The sequence below is a fragment of the Aulostomus chinensis genome, chromosome 22, assembly GCF_037954235.1.
Source record: "Aulostomus chinensis isolate RoL2024-O1b breed Wild chromosome 22, RoL_Achi_v1.0, whole genome shotgun sequence".
Classification (NCBI taxonomy): domain Eukaryota; kingdom Metazoa; phylum Chordata; class Actinopteri; order Syngnathiformes; family Aulostomidae; genus Aulostomus; species Aulostomus chinensis.
In genome coordinates this window covers 5,573,405-5,590,761 of record NC_141341.1, presented here as the reverse complement: position 1 = coordinate 5,590,761, position 17,357 = coordinate 5,573,405, and the positions used below count along the sequence as shown (strand labels likewise).

Sequence of the window (17,357 nt, the reverse complement as noted above, 5' to 3'; positions counted from 1 at the left end):
AATCACAACAGCCGACGCACACCTTGACCAATCAGAATGCTCCTCTCGGGCGGAAGTTGTCTGCCTCTGTTCTTTGTCGCTGTAACGCTCGACGTCCCTTCATGAAAGACGACCATTCTTTTTTTTGTCAATTAAAGCATTGAAACTCAAAGCTTTACACGCTTGTTATCAAGTAACCAGGGAATGATTGAACCCAAGAAGAGAGCGGCGGACATGGCGGTGGTTCCAGCCGCCGTGAAGCGGCCTCGCACTGAGCTAGTGGCGGCTAACCAGTCTCAGCAACTCGTGGCCATGGTAGGAAGTGAACTGAAAGTCTTGTTAGCCATCAAAACGATACGCAGCGTTGTAAACTACTCCTGCATTACTAGACCTGAATAACAGTGCTTCACACGGACTGTGTACATTTCCGATCCTATAAACAAGCAGAAAAAAAGCTACGGTGTGTTGAATTCACTCAGCACCGCCCATTGTTAAGAACGCTATGATGTTGCCATCATCGGGTAATATAACAAAAGGGACCTGTTCATCATGGCTGGTCATCCTCTGAGTAATGGCCTTCAACCCCCAATTTAACTGCACAATGATTTGATATGATGTACTGTAATCACTAATAAGCCCTGATGATGTGAACTACCTCACTAGGGCCCCCCTCGGAGCTCCAGCCTGCAGGCTCCCATCATGCTGATGTCCGGCCATGAGGGCGAGGTCTACTGCTGCAAGTTTCACCCAAACGGCGCTACCTTGGCATCTTCTGGATATGACAGGCTGATATGTAAAGTATTCTTTATCCTCGCCATTGAACCCTCAGAAAGAGGAAGTTCACACATCTTTGTTTAAACATTCAAAATCAGAGCGTCATGTTGCATGCCGTGTTTCCTTGCTGCAGTGATGTGGAACGTTTATGGGGATTGTGAAAATTATGCCACTCTGAAGGGCCACAGTGGAGCAGTGATGGAGCTGCACTACAACACGGATGGCAGGTATAGTAGAAAAGTACACACACAGCACTGATCAGCCCACGAGGACAAATTTGTCTCATTTAGTCACATCACTTTACTTTGTTGGACACTGGACAGCCTGCTGGTTGTCGGGAGTGGAGGAGCCGAAGCTCAGAAGTTGAGCCCTCCAACAATGTCTGGATCCCCTCTCACGGAGAATGACGATGAGAGCTTGAAATACTCGCCAAACCCCTTCAGCTAATCAGTTTTGATGAAACACTCAACACCATCTTCCAAATCAAGAACGACAGTCTTGTTTGGTAGCAGAAGAGAAGGTGGGGACAGTTCTGTCTGGTTTGATGTCTTTGTTATTTCTCCCGGAGGGGATCCAGGCGTAGCCGCAGGGCTTCGATGTTCACACCAGGCTAGGAAGGTATCTGTGTGTCTGCTCATTAAAACTGAACCAATTCATCCAGGTCTGATCGGGTGGCGTTGAAGTTTCTTGAATCAGTGGAGTTTCAGCCGCGGTTGTTTTGGACATCCTGATTTTATTTGATGATTTGATTTTATTACTGTTTTTCAATGTATTCACTAGTCACATAATTAGTGTAGCAGAGTCAGTTTACAGAATTTAAATGTTATAAAAGAACAGTTCTCAGAATCAAATAATAACGCTGGCAGCCATTATGTCAGACTGCTAGTGTGTCATTAGTCCAAGTAGGATTACAGGCCGTCTCGTGATCATGTTAACCAGTGCAGTGATGAGACAGCTCATGCTAGTTTCAACATACTCTCGTTAGCTGAGAGAGAGAGAGTCACCATCTATTGCTGAATTCATGGAGTGCTCCAGCAGGAAGTGACAAAACAAAGTCCTGATATTTCGCTAAACATATAACGGAGTGTTTCCTGTTGTATTTTCCAGCGTTCTGTTCTCAGCAAGCACAGACAAGACTGTAGGTGTGTGGGACAGTGAAACAGGCGAGAGGGTCAAACGTCTGAAAGGCCACACCTCCTTCGTCAACACTTGCTACCCGGCCCGCCGAGGACCCCAGCTGGTCTGCACCGGCAGCGACGACGGGACAGTCAAGGTGAGATTCCCAGCTGCCACTTAGATCGACTAAGAGTTCCCTTCACTTTCAGTGAACCATGTGATGTTTATTTTGGGAAATTACATTTTTGGTGGTGTTTAAAATTTAACTCCCTCGTGCAGTGGTCACCAACCTTTCCAGCTCAAGACCAACTGTGATGTAAGAGGAACACAAGTCAACAAATCTAATCAGAACTCCGTAAAAAAAAAAAAAAAACAAGAATTTTAAATTTGTTTGCTTGTCGTCTTTCTTGTGCTTTCTGTCTCATCCTGGTAAAGCATGAATTCAAACGTTGTACAAATCTGCATCTGCTTGATGTTACTTCCGCATTATTTTTGATCTGTTTATTGCAATTAAATCACAGTAAAATCAAAGTCAGAAGACTAATTTCCTGTGAAACTTCCCTGGCTGTGTGGGCCATGCAGGCTATTTTATTCCTGGTTGATGACAGAAAGAAACGGTGTACTGGCTCAAAACCACTTCTGATGTGAAATATTAACTTAAAATGTATCTGGTATCGACCAGTCAGTCATGATTGACAGGTCTGGGGTTGCCGCTGTCGTTAAACTGTTGTGTTGAAGCCTTAATTGCCTGATAACGGTCTTGTTTATGTCTCTGTGGTAGCTGTGGGATGTCCGCAAGAAAGGCGCCATTCACACTTTCCAGAACACCTACCAGGTGCTGGCTGTCACCTTCAACGACACCAGTGACCAGATTCTGTCAGGAGGCATCGACAACGACATCAAGGTACTGGACTCCAGAACACACACACACACACACACACACACACACACACACACACACACAAACCCTGAAATAACTGAATAATACAGTATAAAAGTGTTTAAGAAAAGCACTGAAAATGAGTCATTTATGATAGGAAGCTTCATAAAAGATCTAATGACCGTCTGTGTTTATTCAACAATAAATCTTAGTATTGAATGGCAACATTGAAGAACTGCTGTTTTTAATTACATCTTTGTGTTTTTTGACCCTTTGCTCCTGGTCCTGGTCCTGGTCCTGGTCCTGGTCCTGGTCCTGGTCTTGATGTTGATGTTGTACAGGTTTGGGACCTGAGGCAGAACAAGCTGATCTACAGTATGCACGGACACGGAGACTCTGTAACTGGACTCAGCCTGAGCTCTGAGGGATCATACCTCCTTTCCAACTCCATGGATAACACAGGTTTTATGTGTGTGTGTGTGTGTGTGTGTGAGAGAGAGAGAGAGAGAGATAGAGAGAGATAGAGAGAAACATGCATTTACAATGTGTTTAAGCTGCAATCCTTTGTGTGACCATTTATTTGTGCCTTGTTTTAGTGCGTATTTGGGACGTCCGGCCATTTGCGCCCAAAGAGAGATGTGTGAAGATTTTCCAGGGCAACGTTCACAACTTTGAAAAGGTAACAAGGCAACAGTCTGACCTTTGATCTCCAAACAGCACCTGCACTGATGATGCAGTCCCTCGCGAACAACATTTTATATACATTGGAGTCAGTGGATGGTGCTAAATAGCAATTTATCCAGCGAACATCCAGTATTGAATCCAAATCCTTCTGAAGCTCTTTTTGAATCCTTGTGTCACCATCCAAGCGTGTACAAGTGACTTGAAAAATTAAAAGTTGCTCATGTCAACGTGGTAACACATGAGAAAGTAACATACACGTCCTCAAAGCTACAAAATCTATGCAGTAATCTGAAGGCCTAAAAAGATCCCTTTCACTACAGTTGAAGTTAAGGACACTAAATATGCATTGACTACAGTCCAATTTTAAATTTTGCTGATGGAAAAATGTGTCTCGGTCAGCAAAGCTGCAGAGCGAAGCCAGCAAAGACGAGCGCAGACGGAGCAGGCAGTTTATGCCCTCCCCTCAGCCAGAGCCACTCCTAGAAGCTCTTACTATTTGACACAGCTGCCCGCCGTGGATCAAGGATGAATTGATTTGCTTTCGCTGGTCAAAGGTCGACATCACCGCGACTTCACCAAAACCATCCGAGGAATACCTTTGGTCCTCTCTCTCTCCGCCTTCTCCGCCACGCAGCGTCAACACACACGTTGGACGGTCGTGTCATTGTTCTGTTCACCTCTTTCAGAATCTGCTGAGGTGCTCTTGGTCGACTGACGGCAGTAAGATAGCCGCGGGCTCAGCTGACAGGTGAGACACACACACACACACACAGATCAAATTCACATTCCTTTTGAGCGTACATCATCTCTAGGCCAAGGTCTCGGTCATTGTTTGGTTCGTGGGAATGTGTCACCTCTGAGCAAGCTGCCGGTTCCTCTCACAGCCAAACCAGCAGAAGAGTCGGCTTGGCATCACCGGGTGTTCTGACCGCGTCGTGTTTGTCTTTTCAGATTTGTTTATATCTGGGACACCACATCACGTAGAATCCTGTACAAGCTGCCGGGCCACGCTGGCTCTGTTAACGAGGTGGTCTTTCACCCAGAGGAGCCCATCGGTGAGTGGCAGTCTTGGATTACCAGCTTTGATCCTAATGACACACGCCGGGGGGGGGGGGGGGGGGGGGTTTGAACAGGAGAAGTTGTAGTTGAACCAGAGCTTCCGTCTGTATGCTTGCTTTTTCGTTGCTCGTTGACGGACCTGAAGTGTTCTATCATAATCATTTCTCTGTTTGTCTCCGCAGTGCTGTCTGGTGCCAGCGATAAACGGCTCTACATGGGAGAAATTCAGTAGAGTGTGTGTGTGTTCGTGTGTGTGTGTGTGTGTGTGCGCGTGTGTGTTTGGTTGTGAATGGGCGGTGTGACAGTTTCTAAATTGTTCTTCAGCTTGTCTCATCACAACCTCAGGACTCGTGTTTGAAGTTCATAGTTTTCAGGCACAAAAACCGTCAAAACTGATTTTTTAAAATTCTGATTTTCTTTTTAATAAAAGTCAGTATTGTGTATGAGAGCTTGTCCCATTCTTTTTTTCATTACTGTTGCAATTATATGGGAATTATTATTTGCTTTTAGAAGCTTTTTTACTGAATGCTGCACGGCATGTAGCTCCCATTTTGGATATATTATTGGTTTTTTTTATTGTTCGGGGTACCAAATATTGATGAAAAACTTGAAGTCATGAAATTTGGAAATGAAGCTAATTTGCATCACAAACAACTGTAGCTCAGTTAGGATCAAATTTGTAAAAATCTATTGCTGAAACAGAGTTTACCTCTGGATTTATTTTGTCTCAAACTACATGGCTTGTGATCGCTTTGATTAAAAAAATATACTGCGGTAAATTTTGACATGGATTTTTTGTTTTAGGGAATTTAGGGTCATAAAATTTGCCTCAAAGGCAGAAAAAAAGTCCCGGAAAGATGAAAGATAAGACGAGTGAAAGTGATTCCCACATCTGTGAAAAATAAAAGAGTTGAACTGAGGAGTTTAAATTGAAAAGGAAGACTGTTCACAGTTGAGAACACCTGCTGTTACTCTTGATTTCTCTTATTAATTTCTTGCATCTTCATAGAAGGGGTGGCACGGTGGTGCAGTGGTTATCACTGTCGCCTCACAGCAAGAAGGTTCCGGGTTTGAGCCCTGGCTGGAGCACGGGGTCTTTCTGTGTGAGTCTCCATGTTCTCCCTGTTCCTGCGTGGGTTCTCTCTGGTACTCCAGCTTCCTCCACAGTCCAAAGACATCAAGAGGGGACGAGGCTGATTGATACTCTAAATTGACTGTAGGTGTGACTGTGAGTGTGAATGGTTGTCTGTCTCTATGTGTTGGCCCTGTGATGGACTGGTGACCCGTCCAGGGTGAACCCCGCCTCTCACCCGAAGGCCGCTGGGATAGGCTCCACCCCCCATGGCCCATAACAGGATAAGCGGTAGAAAATGGATGGATGTTCTCATCACTGAGAATGACACAAGTGAACATGTTGAGACTGTCTCTCACATGATTGCAACTTTTTTCAGGAAACCCAATATTGAAACGCATCAACCATTTAATGTTAGTGCCACTGTGTTTTAAGGGCCCCTCTCAGTCATGCATAGAACCACTGATTCCTCCTCTATGGCATCCCTGATACCCTCCCACTGAATTTTGCATCAGTCAGTTGTTTACTGAGTTTTTACACACCCTCCAGTTAGAATGACCAAGATGGAAGAAATGACATATGACGATAATAACTTAATTCATAAAGCATTTTTTAAAAAAACAAAGCCGGATGTTCAGGAGGATAAGTAGGTCAAAGACGAGAGACCGAATAAAGGTTGAGATCATTTAAGTTAAAACGACAACAAGAGGCGCAAGAACGTTAAAACAAATCAAAAACAATTCGGGACAAGAGGACTAAAAGAGCACAAAAAAGCAATTGTATAAAAATAAGTTTTAAGTTGTGTAAATGCAGTCAGTGACGCAGCCTGAACTCTGCCCGGAAGTCCTTCCAAAACCGAGGGTTGTATTAACCGAAATTAGGCATTAATCAAAAATAATGTAACTCCTACGTTTGTATATTATCTCCATATTAATAGTTTAGACAGGTAACTAAACTCATGCTACAGGTCACACACTTTGAGCCCTTGGTAGCAGGCGTGGAGCTCACTGCCCCTCACAGCAGCTTCTCTCCCAGCGTTGCCAGCTGTTACTCTGTATTAGAAATATATGCAAAAAAAAGGGCTCTACTTTGGACCCCCCCCCCCCCCCACACACACACACACACACACAGTATCTACATGATGGTTACGCCCTTGGAAAATGTTACAGTCACCATCTCACCCCCCCCCCCCCACACACACACACACACAAACAACAACAACAAATATGAGAATTTATGTGCCGAGTTTGTTGTAAAGTTGTAATCTGACTGTTTCAATGCAGCCTTGTTTCCCGCTGACTGTCGTCGGTCTGGTGATAAGGCCGTTATCTGCCTCTCTGGGTGTCTTATCTCACGTGAAGCTCCACATTACACGGTCCCGGCTGCTCGCCGCGGTCGCTGGTCGAGATTAAACAGGCGCTGCTGTGTTTTATTCCGCTCCGCCAGAGTCGCCTCGGGCGGAAGAGACGCGCGGCTCTGACCTCGCTCAGTGTCCGCGCTGGTGGCACCGGGAGGCGGTTACAGAATGTTTAATTTGGGCCTCTTCCATCACCAGTCGCTTTCTTTTGTGCTCCTCTCTCTCTCCGTCTCTCTCTCTCTCTCTCTCTCTCTCTCTCTCTCTCTCTCTCTCTCTCTCTCAGCCCCTCGCTCGCGGGGCTGCCGTTGCTGCTCGGCCGCGCGCGGCGCAGTAGTGACGCACGCGGGTCTGCAGAATCCATGCAGCTCCTCCTCGAGGGGGTCGCGGTGACTGAGAGCCCCCACCCCACCCCACCCCTACTCCCCTCCCTCCCCTCCCCTCCCCTCGCCTCTCTCTCTCTCTCTCACCCCGGCTCCTCCTGCGCACGCCCCGGCACCGATTATTGACAAAAGACGCTGTGAGACGGAGGGAAGGAGTCCGGTGGGGACCCCGGTACCGGTGAGCAGACCAGCCCGTTAACTTATTTCCCTGAACAGCTCGAAGTGAAGACGATCGGGACCACGGAGGGAGGTGGTGGAGGGGGGGACGAGCACTCTTCCGCTCCTAGAAAACCGTGAGTCACAACGGGCTGCTTTGTGTCCGTAGCCGACTGCATGTAGCTAGCGCTGGCAGAAATAACACTGCGGGGTCGGTCCCCTCCTCCCCACCGTCCCCGTGTGATTCGGTATCATATGATGCCCATTTCTGTCTGTAGCCTGGGGCAGATTATGACAGTTTTCCGTCTCTCTTTGTGCCTTTGTGTGTCCCCTCTCCAGAAGGTGTGGCCGAGGTGATTCGGTTGTTGGTGGTGGTCTGACCACAGCAGGCCGGCGTGAAGTGGATACCACCCCCCTCTTCTCCTCTCTCCTCCCTGAAAACACCCGTAATTGGTATTTACCGACAAAACTAGCAGCCTAGATGGGTCACCCACTGTGAGAAGAGACCAGACCATCCTTGTAGGAGGAGGAGGAGGAGGAGGAGGAGGAGGAGGAGGAGGAGGCGGCCTTGGGAAGGTCTATTCAGCCGGGAATGGTGTGAGTTCAGACGGCCAGGCAGTCTGGATTTGACCGGGGACCCGTCATTCCCCCGGAGCCTCCGCGGCTCCAAGCCGCGTCCTGAGCCTTCCAAGATGGGGAAGTGCGACGGAAGATGCACGCTCCTGGTGATCTGCTCCCTGCAGTTGGTGAGTGTGTGTGTGTGTGTGTGTGTGTGTGTGTGTGTGTGTGTGTGTGTGTGTGTGTGTGTGTGTTGTTTGTGTACACAGTCACTTGCCATTTTAATAGGTACACCCAGATAAAACTCAGCAGTACAGAAAAGTCCAGCAGTAAATCACAACTTCATGTAGATTAGAATGTTTGGTTTAAATAAATGTTTGGTGAGAGGCCAATTTCCTTGAAGATTTTGGGTGCTGTTATTGTGGTGCTGCTGAGGAGTTCCTGCTATTATACCACCTCAGTTTGATTCATGTCAGTGAGAATACTAATGGTAGCACCTCTCAGTATAGCTCAGCGTCAGCCTCCAAAATGAGGATTAAAACCCCTCTGAACTCAGATGAGACTGAATGATCCTCATGGGGGAGCGGCTGAAGTTTTCTCAAGGTGTTCCTAGTTAATTGGCCACTGTATGTTTGTGTGCACAGCCAGAGCTGCCACTCACTCAGCGTGAAGGTATAATTAGAGCAGCGTGCTTCAGACCCTCACAGTGTAATCAGGCATTTTTTTTGTTTTGTGTCCAGCTTCTCTGTACAGTCACATTGAAAGCTTTTTAGCTGCAGCTGCTTGGGGTGCCATGCCACAGTACAGGCCTGTGTGTGTGTGTGTGTGTGTGTGTGTGTGTGTGTGTGTGTGTGTACGAAGCTGAGGGAGCAGGGCAAGGGGGCGCTTTGGTGTCATGGCGGTTTGTTGTGAGTGTGTGTTGGATCCAGTCTGGCAAGATGAATTTTGAGTTCAAAACAGAAAGAGGAAAAAAAAAAGGAAAAAGGAGGCCCCATTCACCATCTGGTGTCCATTCTGAAGTTAAAGTTAGCCGCTGCTTGTGTCTGAAAATAGCTCCTGACTGCTGCGCTAAAATGTAATAAGTGTGTAATATGAGACTCTTTCTGCTATTTCTGTGAGTGTGTGTGTGTGTGTGTGAGAGAGATGCAGGCGTGGACGGCAGTAGTGTGAGGCCTCGTTGTTGAGGCTATTGTTTGCCGTCTGATGAGATGTTGTGTGCCAGGGGGACTCAGCTCATAGATCCTCATTAGTTTGGGGGAGCTTTTAGGGGGTGCTCCTCTTTTTACAGTCACTGGACTGGCTGGTGCTCCAGGCAGTTGCCATGGAAACAACTGCGGCAGACGTGCCTATGTGTGTCCCTGTCACTGTGTGTGTGTGTGTGTGTGTGTGTGTGTGTGTGTGTGTGAAATCTTGATTACTCGTGTGTTGATTGTATTTGCATGTGTGTGTTTTAATGTGTTTGTCTATATTCTAAAGTGTGTGTGTGTGTGTGTGTGTGTGTGTGTGTGTGTGTGTGTGTGTGTGTGTGTGTGTGTGTGTGTGTTTATGGCTGCCGTCCCTCAGGTGGCCGCCCTTCAGAGGCAGGTGTTTGATTTTCTGGGGTACCAATGGGCTCCCATACTGGCCAACTTCCTGCACATCATGGCCGTCATCCTGGGCATGTTCGGCACCGTGCAGTTCCGCTTCAGATACCTCATCTTTGTGAGTAAATCCATCACTCCCTGCAGTTTAGGGTTTCTCTTCAAGAACACTTCAATTAACTCTGTTCTTTAACAGTATGCAGTTTGGCTGGTCCTTTGGGTGGGCTGGAACTCCTTCATCATCTGTTTCTATCTGGAGGTTGGAAACCTGTCTCAGGTAAGTTCCTCAAAGCTGTGGGTTCTCTGGCTCTCAGTCTTTTTGAGCTCCTGACCCCATAAAATAAAGCTTTCTATCGTGATCTGAGTCATTCATGTTGGGCCCTCATGTCCAAATAAAATCCTCATCCTGTAGTACAAAAACCTGAACCACTTACATTAAAAGGCTAATTCACTGAACGGCTGTTCATTTCATAATATATTAGCTTTGCATGGGTGTACCAAATAAATTGACCAGTGCGCACATGCCTAGTTCATTGTGCAAATTCATGACAGGGCCCCAGCCGCCACCTACTTATATATGATGTGTGTGAAATGTAATCCAGAGTTTTGATTTAGAAGAATTCAACTTAACTTTCCAGTGGGGTTGGGGAAGTACCAGAGGCAGAGGAGAGTTAATGATGGAGCTTTCTCATATTGAAAAATAAGCACACTGAGTACTAGCGCTCCTACTGCTGTCCAAGTCTCTGGAGACGGGGGTGGGCTTCCTCCCCTCTCCAGCCCGAGATCTCTGCACTGCTGTGTTTATGCATGTGAGCGTGTTGTATTTAAGTTTCTCTCTTTACGAAAAATCATCTGTTACGCTATTGTGTATTTATTTATTTCCACCCCATGAAGTTATTTTAGAGACCCCAAGCTCAGATTACAAGCCGAGCCCTGCATAGTTAAGAATAATATGTTGATTTTGTGCTCAACAAACTGTTCATGTGAGACCAGAAACAGGCAAAATCTTCCTTTTAAACCCCCCTATTAGACAGGAATGGAACAGCCCGTTGGGTCTGAGAGGTATCAGGTATGTAAACACACATAACATTTTAACTTGATGACAAGCTGACCATTTTCTTTCATTCAAATTTTGCATTTTAACATGGCAGAACTATGCGTTAACATGTTAACATTGTGTTAACACGACTCTTCTGGGATGTTATTTGCTCAGAGGGCCGACTGGAGTGGGGTCGTGACCTCAGTTTTCCCTAGTGACCCCTTCACATGCCCCTAAAGTCAGTGTATCCTCTGCATTGCAAAAATGTCAAACTTCCTTTCCAACCAATCAGAGGATTTGCTGCCTTTCTGTTCTATATCTCATTATAAATATTTTCTGCAAGTTGAAGATGCTTTTATTTCCCCTCACACTCTGTAAACCATTAATGGATCCACTGAGAACATTTGAATGGATTTACTGGCAAGAACAAAAGTTGCTTCTCTGCTATCCTGAGCATGTTTGTGTTTGTGTGTTTAGGACAGGGACTTTCTCATGACATTCAACACATCTCTTCATCGTTCATGGTGGATGGAGCACGGTCCTGGTTGCCTGGTAACAGCAGTGCTAGACTCTCACATGGCCCCTGACGACCACCACGTCATCACCGTCTCCGGGTGTCTTCTTGATTACCAGTACATCGAGGTGTTGAGTTCAGCCATCCAGATCTTGTTGGCTGTATGTATCTCAGCAGTCTGGCACGTCCCTGAACACATCCATGCACACTCAGCTGCGGTCGAGGGAATGGGGCGGGGCTTTTCAAATTACTCTCCCGTTCATAGCCTGTGCCCTCTTTGAAGGTGGGACTAAACCTTATAGTCCTGCCCATCACATACAATGTTATGTTTAGGCTAACAAGCATTAAAACATGAGCAGACACTGCTAATAGAAGCTAAAAAAAAATGGATAACAAAAGCTAGCACACTTCAAACAGCCTTTAACACAATTAAAAAAGAAGCTACCAAAGGCTAATACACAGATTCATGTATTTTAATATCCTGTAAATCAAACATTATCCAGACTGATGTGAGCACCCCAACAACAGTCACCCTCTCTTTCACCCTGTCTTCTCCAACAGCTCTTCGGCTTCGTATACGCCTGCTACGTGAGCAAAGTCTTCCAGGATGACGAGGACAGCTGTGAGTGCTTTTGTCTCGTGTGTCTCCTCTGAGCTGCTGGTTGCTGCCAGTTTGCTTCACTTGTGTCATTTTGTCGAGAAAACTGCTGTGTTAGTGATCCATGACTATGAATGTGAAGATGTCTGAGTCAGGCTGAGCGATGTCACCGTGGAGGGTTCCCCCTGGGTGATCTGTGTGTTTGTGTGTGTGTGTGTGTGTGTTCTTAGAGATGTGCAGTGTGTCTGAATGATACCTCACCTCATGTGCCTGAGTTTTTTTACTCCCATTCAACAAACAAAATCAAGGCCGGTGGTTGAAATATGACATCATAAACTTGATGTCATAAAAATGGGAGCGCTTGCTGTGCTATAAGCTTGTTTTGCGTTAACTTGCAGAGAAAAGGGTGCCCCTGTTCTTGAACCTGGGCAACAAAACCTGCTGACTGTAGCACATAAGACTGAGGCTTGTTGGTTTTATGGCTCGTTGGCTGGATTTTATGGTTGGAAAATAAACTTGTCAGTGCTCCCAGAGGGACACGGCGACACTGTTTCTTAATGAAGCAAAAGCTGCAGGTTCTGGTCCAGGCACTTGTAATCTCCTGCCTGGGCTACTGTAACACCCTTTTGGCAGGGCTTCCCGCCTCTGCCCAGACCTTTAGTGCCCATTCAGAGCGTCGATGCCCAGCTGGTCTTCAGTCAGCCTAGATTCACCGGCTTCCCATATCTGAGCAAATACAATTCAAGCCACTTGTACGAGTCTGAAGTTTGAACCCCACTACCTGCCGTCAAAGGTCAGAACCTCATCTCACCTCCTTTGTTCCTCCACCGCTGTGACCCCAGTTCTACGGGGGCTCAGACGACGCTCACCCAGGTCATAACTTCCATTGGAACAAACTCCTCATTTCTGTCAGAACACATCTGTCCAGACTACACCTTGAGCCTTCCGAAGCTTCTTTGTTCAATTTTTTTTAAAGACGAAAAAAAATCCCTCTCAACGTTGCGAACCCTTCCACTCTGAGGTCGTAACTGAGGAAGAAATGTGGTGAACAGCTGGTTCCACTTCTGAAAAAAATGTGCTATTGTTAGTCTCTTTGGTCAAAAGCATCTGCTAGATGACATAATGTAATGTAATAATTTAATGGAACAGTCTTTGGCATCCTGTTCTATGGTTTCCAACAACAACGGGAGCAGCTAAGAAAGAATCACAGCAGTATCCTAGGAATATGAACATTCAGCTGTTGGAGAACAGAATGCGGTGTTATCTTTGTGCTCTTCATCTGTCTTGATACTGGGAGTATTTTTATCAACTGAAGCAACATAAGTCTGGAACTGACTGAGCTGATGGAGAAAGATTCGAAAACCAGGGGCAGAGTCGAATATAATAATGGCCTTAAGGTGTCATAAAACATACTAAATGGGGCATGATACAATCTGGAACTAGATTTTCTTATCAAAATAGAATGCTCTCTTGAAAAAACAAAATAAATGGCTTAAGTGAAATGATGTCATCCCATGTCTGTGTCTCTCCCTTTGAAGTTGATTTCATCGGTGGTTTTGACTCGTACGGGTACCAGCCGCCTCAGAAGTCCTCTCATCTGCAACTGCAGCCTCTGTACACGTGAGTTACAAATATAACATCTCTGGCGTCTTTGTTCTCTGTCTTTATTAAGCTTAGCGTTGAACTTTGTGTCAAGGGGTACTCCAGCAATTTAGTGAAGCACTTGCATGAATTTGGGGACTCTAAAAATAACAGGTAGAACAATTTTTTTTTTTTTTTTTTTGGAAAAAAAGGGAAGCGTTTAATCGCACCCTCGCCCCATTTGTGGATCTTAAACTGCGAGCAACCAATGGAGGGCAGCAACACGCCAAGGCTGCGTCTAGTCTGCCTCAAAGAAGGAGACAACACGCGTCCTTGTGCATGCTCGGTTGTTTTGTAATGATGGAAACAGACACACAAAATTGTTGGGCCATGTTCCTACTTCCTGCCTTACTGTGGCCTTATATTGGATTATCATGATCCTTTGAGTTCTAAAACGTATCTATTCATTATTCAAACATTTGTTGGAATTGAAATATTTAAGTGATTTATGATTGCCAATAATTAATATATTCAACTAATTTAGAGAAATGTATTGATTTAAGATTATATTAATATTTCTATTATTATTTTAATGATTGACAGCTCAAGAAAAAAAAAATTGGATCTGACAATAATGGTAATTGGGCTCTGTTTATGTAGCACCTCAACGTCACTCTTTCCCTCGCACACACACACACACACACACACACGCACACCCACACAGATGTATGAGGCTGCCATGTAAGGTATCAACCTGTTTATCGGGTTTGCACACTTTGGCAAGGTCTCTGCAGGAGCTGAAGATCAAACCAGCAACCCCTCCACCGCCACTCCGCTGCCTCAGTGGTATTTGTGTAATACTACAATATTTGAACCTACTGTGAAAATCTCTTACTTTGCGGCTGTGTTTCATCTTCAAAATTTCAATATTTTTCTACATTTAAAGATACAGCTGCAGGAGTGCAACTGCTATTCCTCGAAGCACAGATGCTACGGGCCTGGTTGGACATTAGACAAAAGGAAAATGGCATGAATCCAGTTTCAGCCAATAAAAGGGCAGCAGTAAGGCTTCTCTCTGCATTGTTGGGATGTAGGCGCAAAACTGACACTCATTGGCACTATTTAACTATTCTAAAATACCTTTATATTTTTCGAACCTTCCCAAGTGCCTGGACCTAACCTTTTTTTGGTCATAAGTGTTCTTAATTTCTCATCGTTCAATTTGTGTTCTAATTTTTTAAACCACACCCACTTTTTGCCGACTTAAAAAAACTAGATGAAGAGTGATTTTTGATTAGGAATAGTTAAGTTTTCAGACTCAAAATATTGGTGGAGTGCCCCTTATCACCACAACAATGTCCATTGTAAGGCTGATGTCTGACTGTGTGACCCCTGCCCCTTCTGCATCCCAGGGCTGGTTAAGTGTTGGCAGCGCCCCCTTGAGGCCAAATCCTGACGGTGTCACTGTGGATGGAAGGAGGCAGTCGGCCTGATTACACTCACCCTGTGTGTCACACTTTATCTGTGGAATGGACTTACCCCATCCAGAGGGAGACGTCTGTTTGTGTGTGTGTTTGTGTGTGTGTGTGTGTGTGCGAGTGTGTGTTTGTGAGAGAGAGAGACAGAGAGAGAGAGAGAGAGAGAGAGAATTTCAGCCCTGAATCGAATGTACAGAGCTCAGGGAAGAACCAGCATGTCAGGTGGTGAGATAGGATGAGCTAGAAAGAGGAGGAGGAGCCGGGGGAGGGGAGGAATGGTATGAAGAACAAGAGCTGGGGACACCTCTGTCAAATCACCGGAGACACACTTTACAAAACTGCCAGCTCTCGACACTCCCACTAGTGCGTGTATGAATGTGTGTGTGTGTGTGTGTGTGTGTGTGTGTGTGTGTAACATATGTGTGTGACTGGGTAACTTCACAGGACAAGCTGGTGCTTGGTGGTTGCACCCTGGACAATTACCACTTGATGCCCCTGTGCGTTTTTTTTAAGGGGATGCTAATGCGTGGGGGTGGGAATGTGGGCGGGGTCACATAATAAAAAGAGGCACTGCTCGTACCTGTTGTCGTTTTAGAACGTGGTGATGTCAAAATAGAGCAGTCTTATGATTCCTGTTCCCAAAGCCATCTCTCCGTCTTCCAGCTCAGTTAAACCCACCGCTGACTGTCCGGCTCACTGAGGCAATAAACCCGAGTCGGTGGAGCAGAGGATTGATCCTCTGCTTAGAGGATTAGACTGGCGAGATATTGTATTTTTGTTACTGTAAAAAGTAAACATTTCATGAAAAGACAAATCAAGAGTTTGTCTGTCTCAAAATTAGGGCTGAATAAAAAAAAAACAACCGGTTATTTTGTAAGATATTGCAATAATTTAGTGGAAAGATTTTCTTTTCTTTCTCTTTTTTTTCACTGAGAAGAAAAATTTAAATAATGTGTGTTTGGTCAGGATCAATTCCAAACAGGCAAAATCTGATTTTATAGTCCAAGCATCACTGTAGAAACACAGCCCTTAACTTGGGACACATTTATCCTCAAACAAAATTGTAGCTCCTGCGATGACATTGTGATTCTGGTAACATCCTGATTAATTGTGCAGCCCAGCTCACAATAGCTTTTCTGAGATTCTGGTCACACACGCAGTTTTAAAGCTCAGAAAATAAAAGAATCGAGTTAAACGGCAACTGCTGGGTCATGTTATTTTCAGGAAATGACAGTCCGTGTCGTGCTGTTGATTAGGGATGCAGATGGCTTTGGGATCAGGCATTAGTGTGTCTATGGGGGGTGGGGAGGGGGGGCAGTGGGGGTACTGTGCATGTAAATAACCAGCCAATGATTGTTTTGTCGGTTTCATTTAGAAAAATGGGGGTTGCATTAGGGGATGGGTGGGGTCAGGTCTGGGGGAGGGGGGGTGAAGTTGGTCTTCATACCTGTTTCTCTGGTTCTCCCTCTTTCTGGTAGTCAAGGGTAGCTTGGAATGAACCTGCATGGTAGTCTTTGTTGATTTAAGGGAGACAGGGAAGGAGGGGGGGAGGAGGGAGACAGGTATGAGGTGATACCTTATAGGGTGTAAGGTGAAGTTTGAAATAATAAAAATACACTTTCTACATTGAACATGACTTATGTTTTCCTTCGTAGTTCAGCAAACAGAGCGGTGTCACTCAAAGCTGTAATTACATTATATTGACGTTGGGATTAGGTTGTATGGTATTATACTTTTTTGTTGTTGTTGTTTTTTCCAGATTAGTTCAGGAGATTATACAAACCATTTACACTTGTGACCTGACATTCAACAGCCTGGATTTTATTTATAAAAACAGTAAATTGAATTTTCATTGAAAAACAACCCACCGTGTCAAATAGCAGTCTGCTTTTTAAAAAAGCCACTCAAATTTCAGTTAATTACATTTAGTGGTGTAGTAATACTAAATGCATACACGCACATTTACAGAGAGACAGACACACACACACACAAAAGTATAAGTATTTGTAAACTTAAAAGTATACAAGTTTAAGAATAAAACAAGAATCATCAAAAAAGGCTTCATTCTGTCATAGACTTTAAAATAAAGTAAAAAAAAAACAGTTATTATGCTCATGTGAAGAAGACAACCTCTCTTGTAAAGCATTCTTGAATATACGGTTTATATGTCCATTTTTGTTTTGATTTTGTAAGGCTGCAAAGATGCATGGTGTTTATACAGACTGCACGATTACCGTAAATTTTCAATTTAAACCAAGGCAGCCATAATCTGTCCGCATTACGTCATCCATGTCCCGGTTTTGGAGCAGTCTTCCCTCCAGTCTAGAGCCTCGGAGTCGCCTCTGGCTCATACCCAGCCGGCGGGGATGTTTTTGGGGCCAAACGCCCCCTGCTCACCCCGACCACTTACATTCCAGTGGTGTAACGAAGCGGTCCACACACACACACACACACACACACACACACACACACACACACACACACACACACACACAGCTCCCCCTGTGTCGCAGCACGTTGCCATGGCTGCCAGCCTCCCCGTTACCGTAGCG

General features: G+C 45.3%; 2 protein-coding genes across 5 annotated transcripts; both read left to right on the top strand.

Moving 5' to 3' along the window:
• Positions 1–43: 43 nt before the first annotated feature.
• snrnp40 (small nuclear ribonucleoprotein 40 (U5)) lies at positions 44–4,933 on the top strand. The gene is made up of 10 exons (XM_086192829.1): positions 44–294; positions 643–772; positions 887–980; positions 1,861–2,026; positions 2,651–2,773; positions 3,091–3,211; positions 3,346–3,428; positions 4,120–4,181; positions 4,385–4,488; positions 4,675–4,933. The coding sequence occupies exons 1-10, from the start codon at positions 184–186 to the stop codon at positions 4,722–4,724; spliced, it is 1,044 nt and encodes a 347-aa protein (XP_086048955.1). The 5' UTR covers positions 44–183; the 3' UTR covers positions 4,725–4,933.
• A 2,402-nt stretch (positions 4,934–7,335) lies between these two features.
• nkain1 (sodium/potassium transporting ATPase interacting 1) lies at positions 7,336–16,099 on the top strand. 4 transcript variants are annotated; one of them, XM_086193965.1, is made up of 8 exons: positions 7,336–7,479; positions 7,797–8,203; positions 9,579–9,716; positions 9,792–9,872; positions 11,112–11,309; positions 11,710–11,770; positions 13,285–13,366; positions 14,740–16,099. In XM_086193965.1, the coding sequence occupies exons 2-8, from the start codon at positions 8,150–8,152 to the stop codon at positions 14,747–14,749; spliced, it is 624 nt and encodes a 207-aa protein (XP_086050091.1). In that variant the 5' UTR covers positions 7,336–7,479; positions 7,797–8,149; the 3' UTR covers positions 14,750–16,099. The 4 variants fall into 4 exon arrangements, with proteins under 4 accessions (XP_086050091.1, XP_086050093.1, XP_086050092.1 ...); XM_086193967.1 differs by having other exon boundaries at positions 7,350–7,479; positions 7,800–8,203; XM_086193966.1 differs by having other exon boundaries at positions 7,386–7,594; positions 7,800–8,203.
• The last annotated feature ends 1,258 nt before the right edge of the window (positions 16,100–17,357 follow it).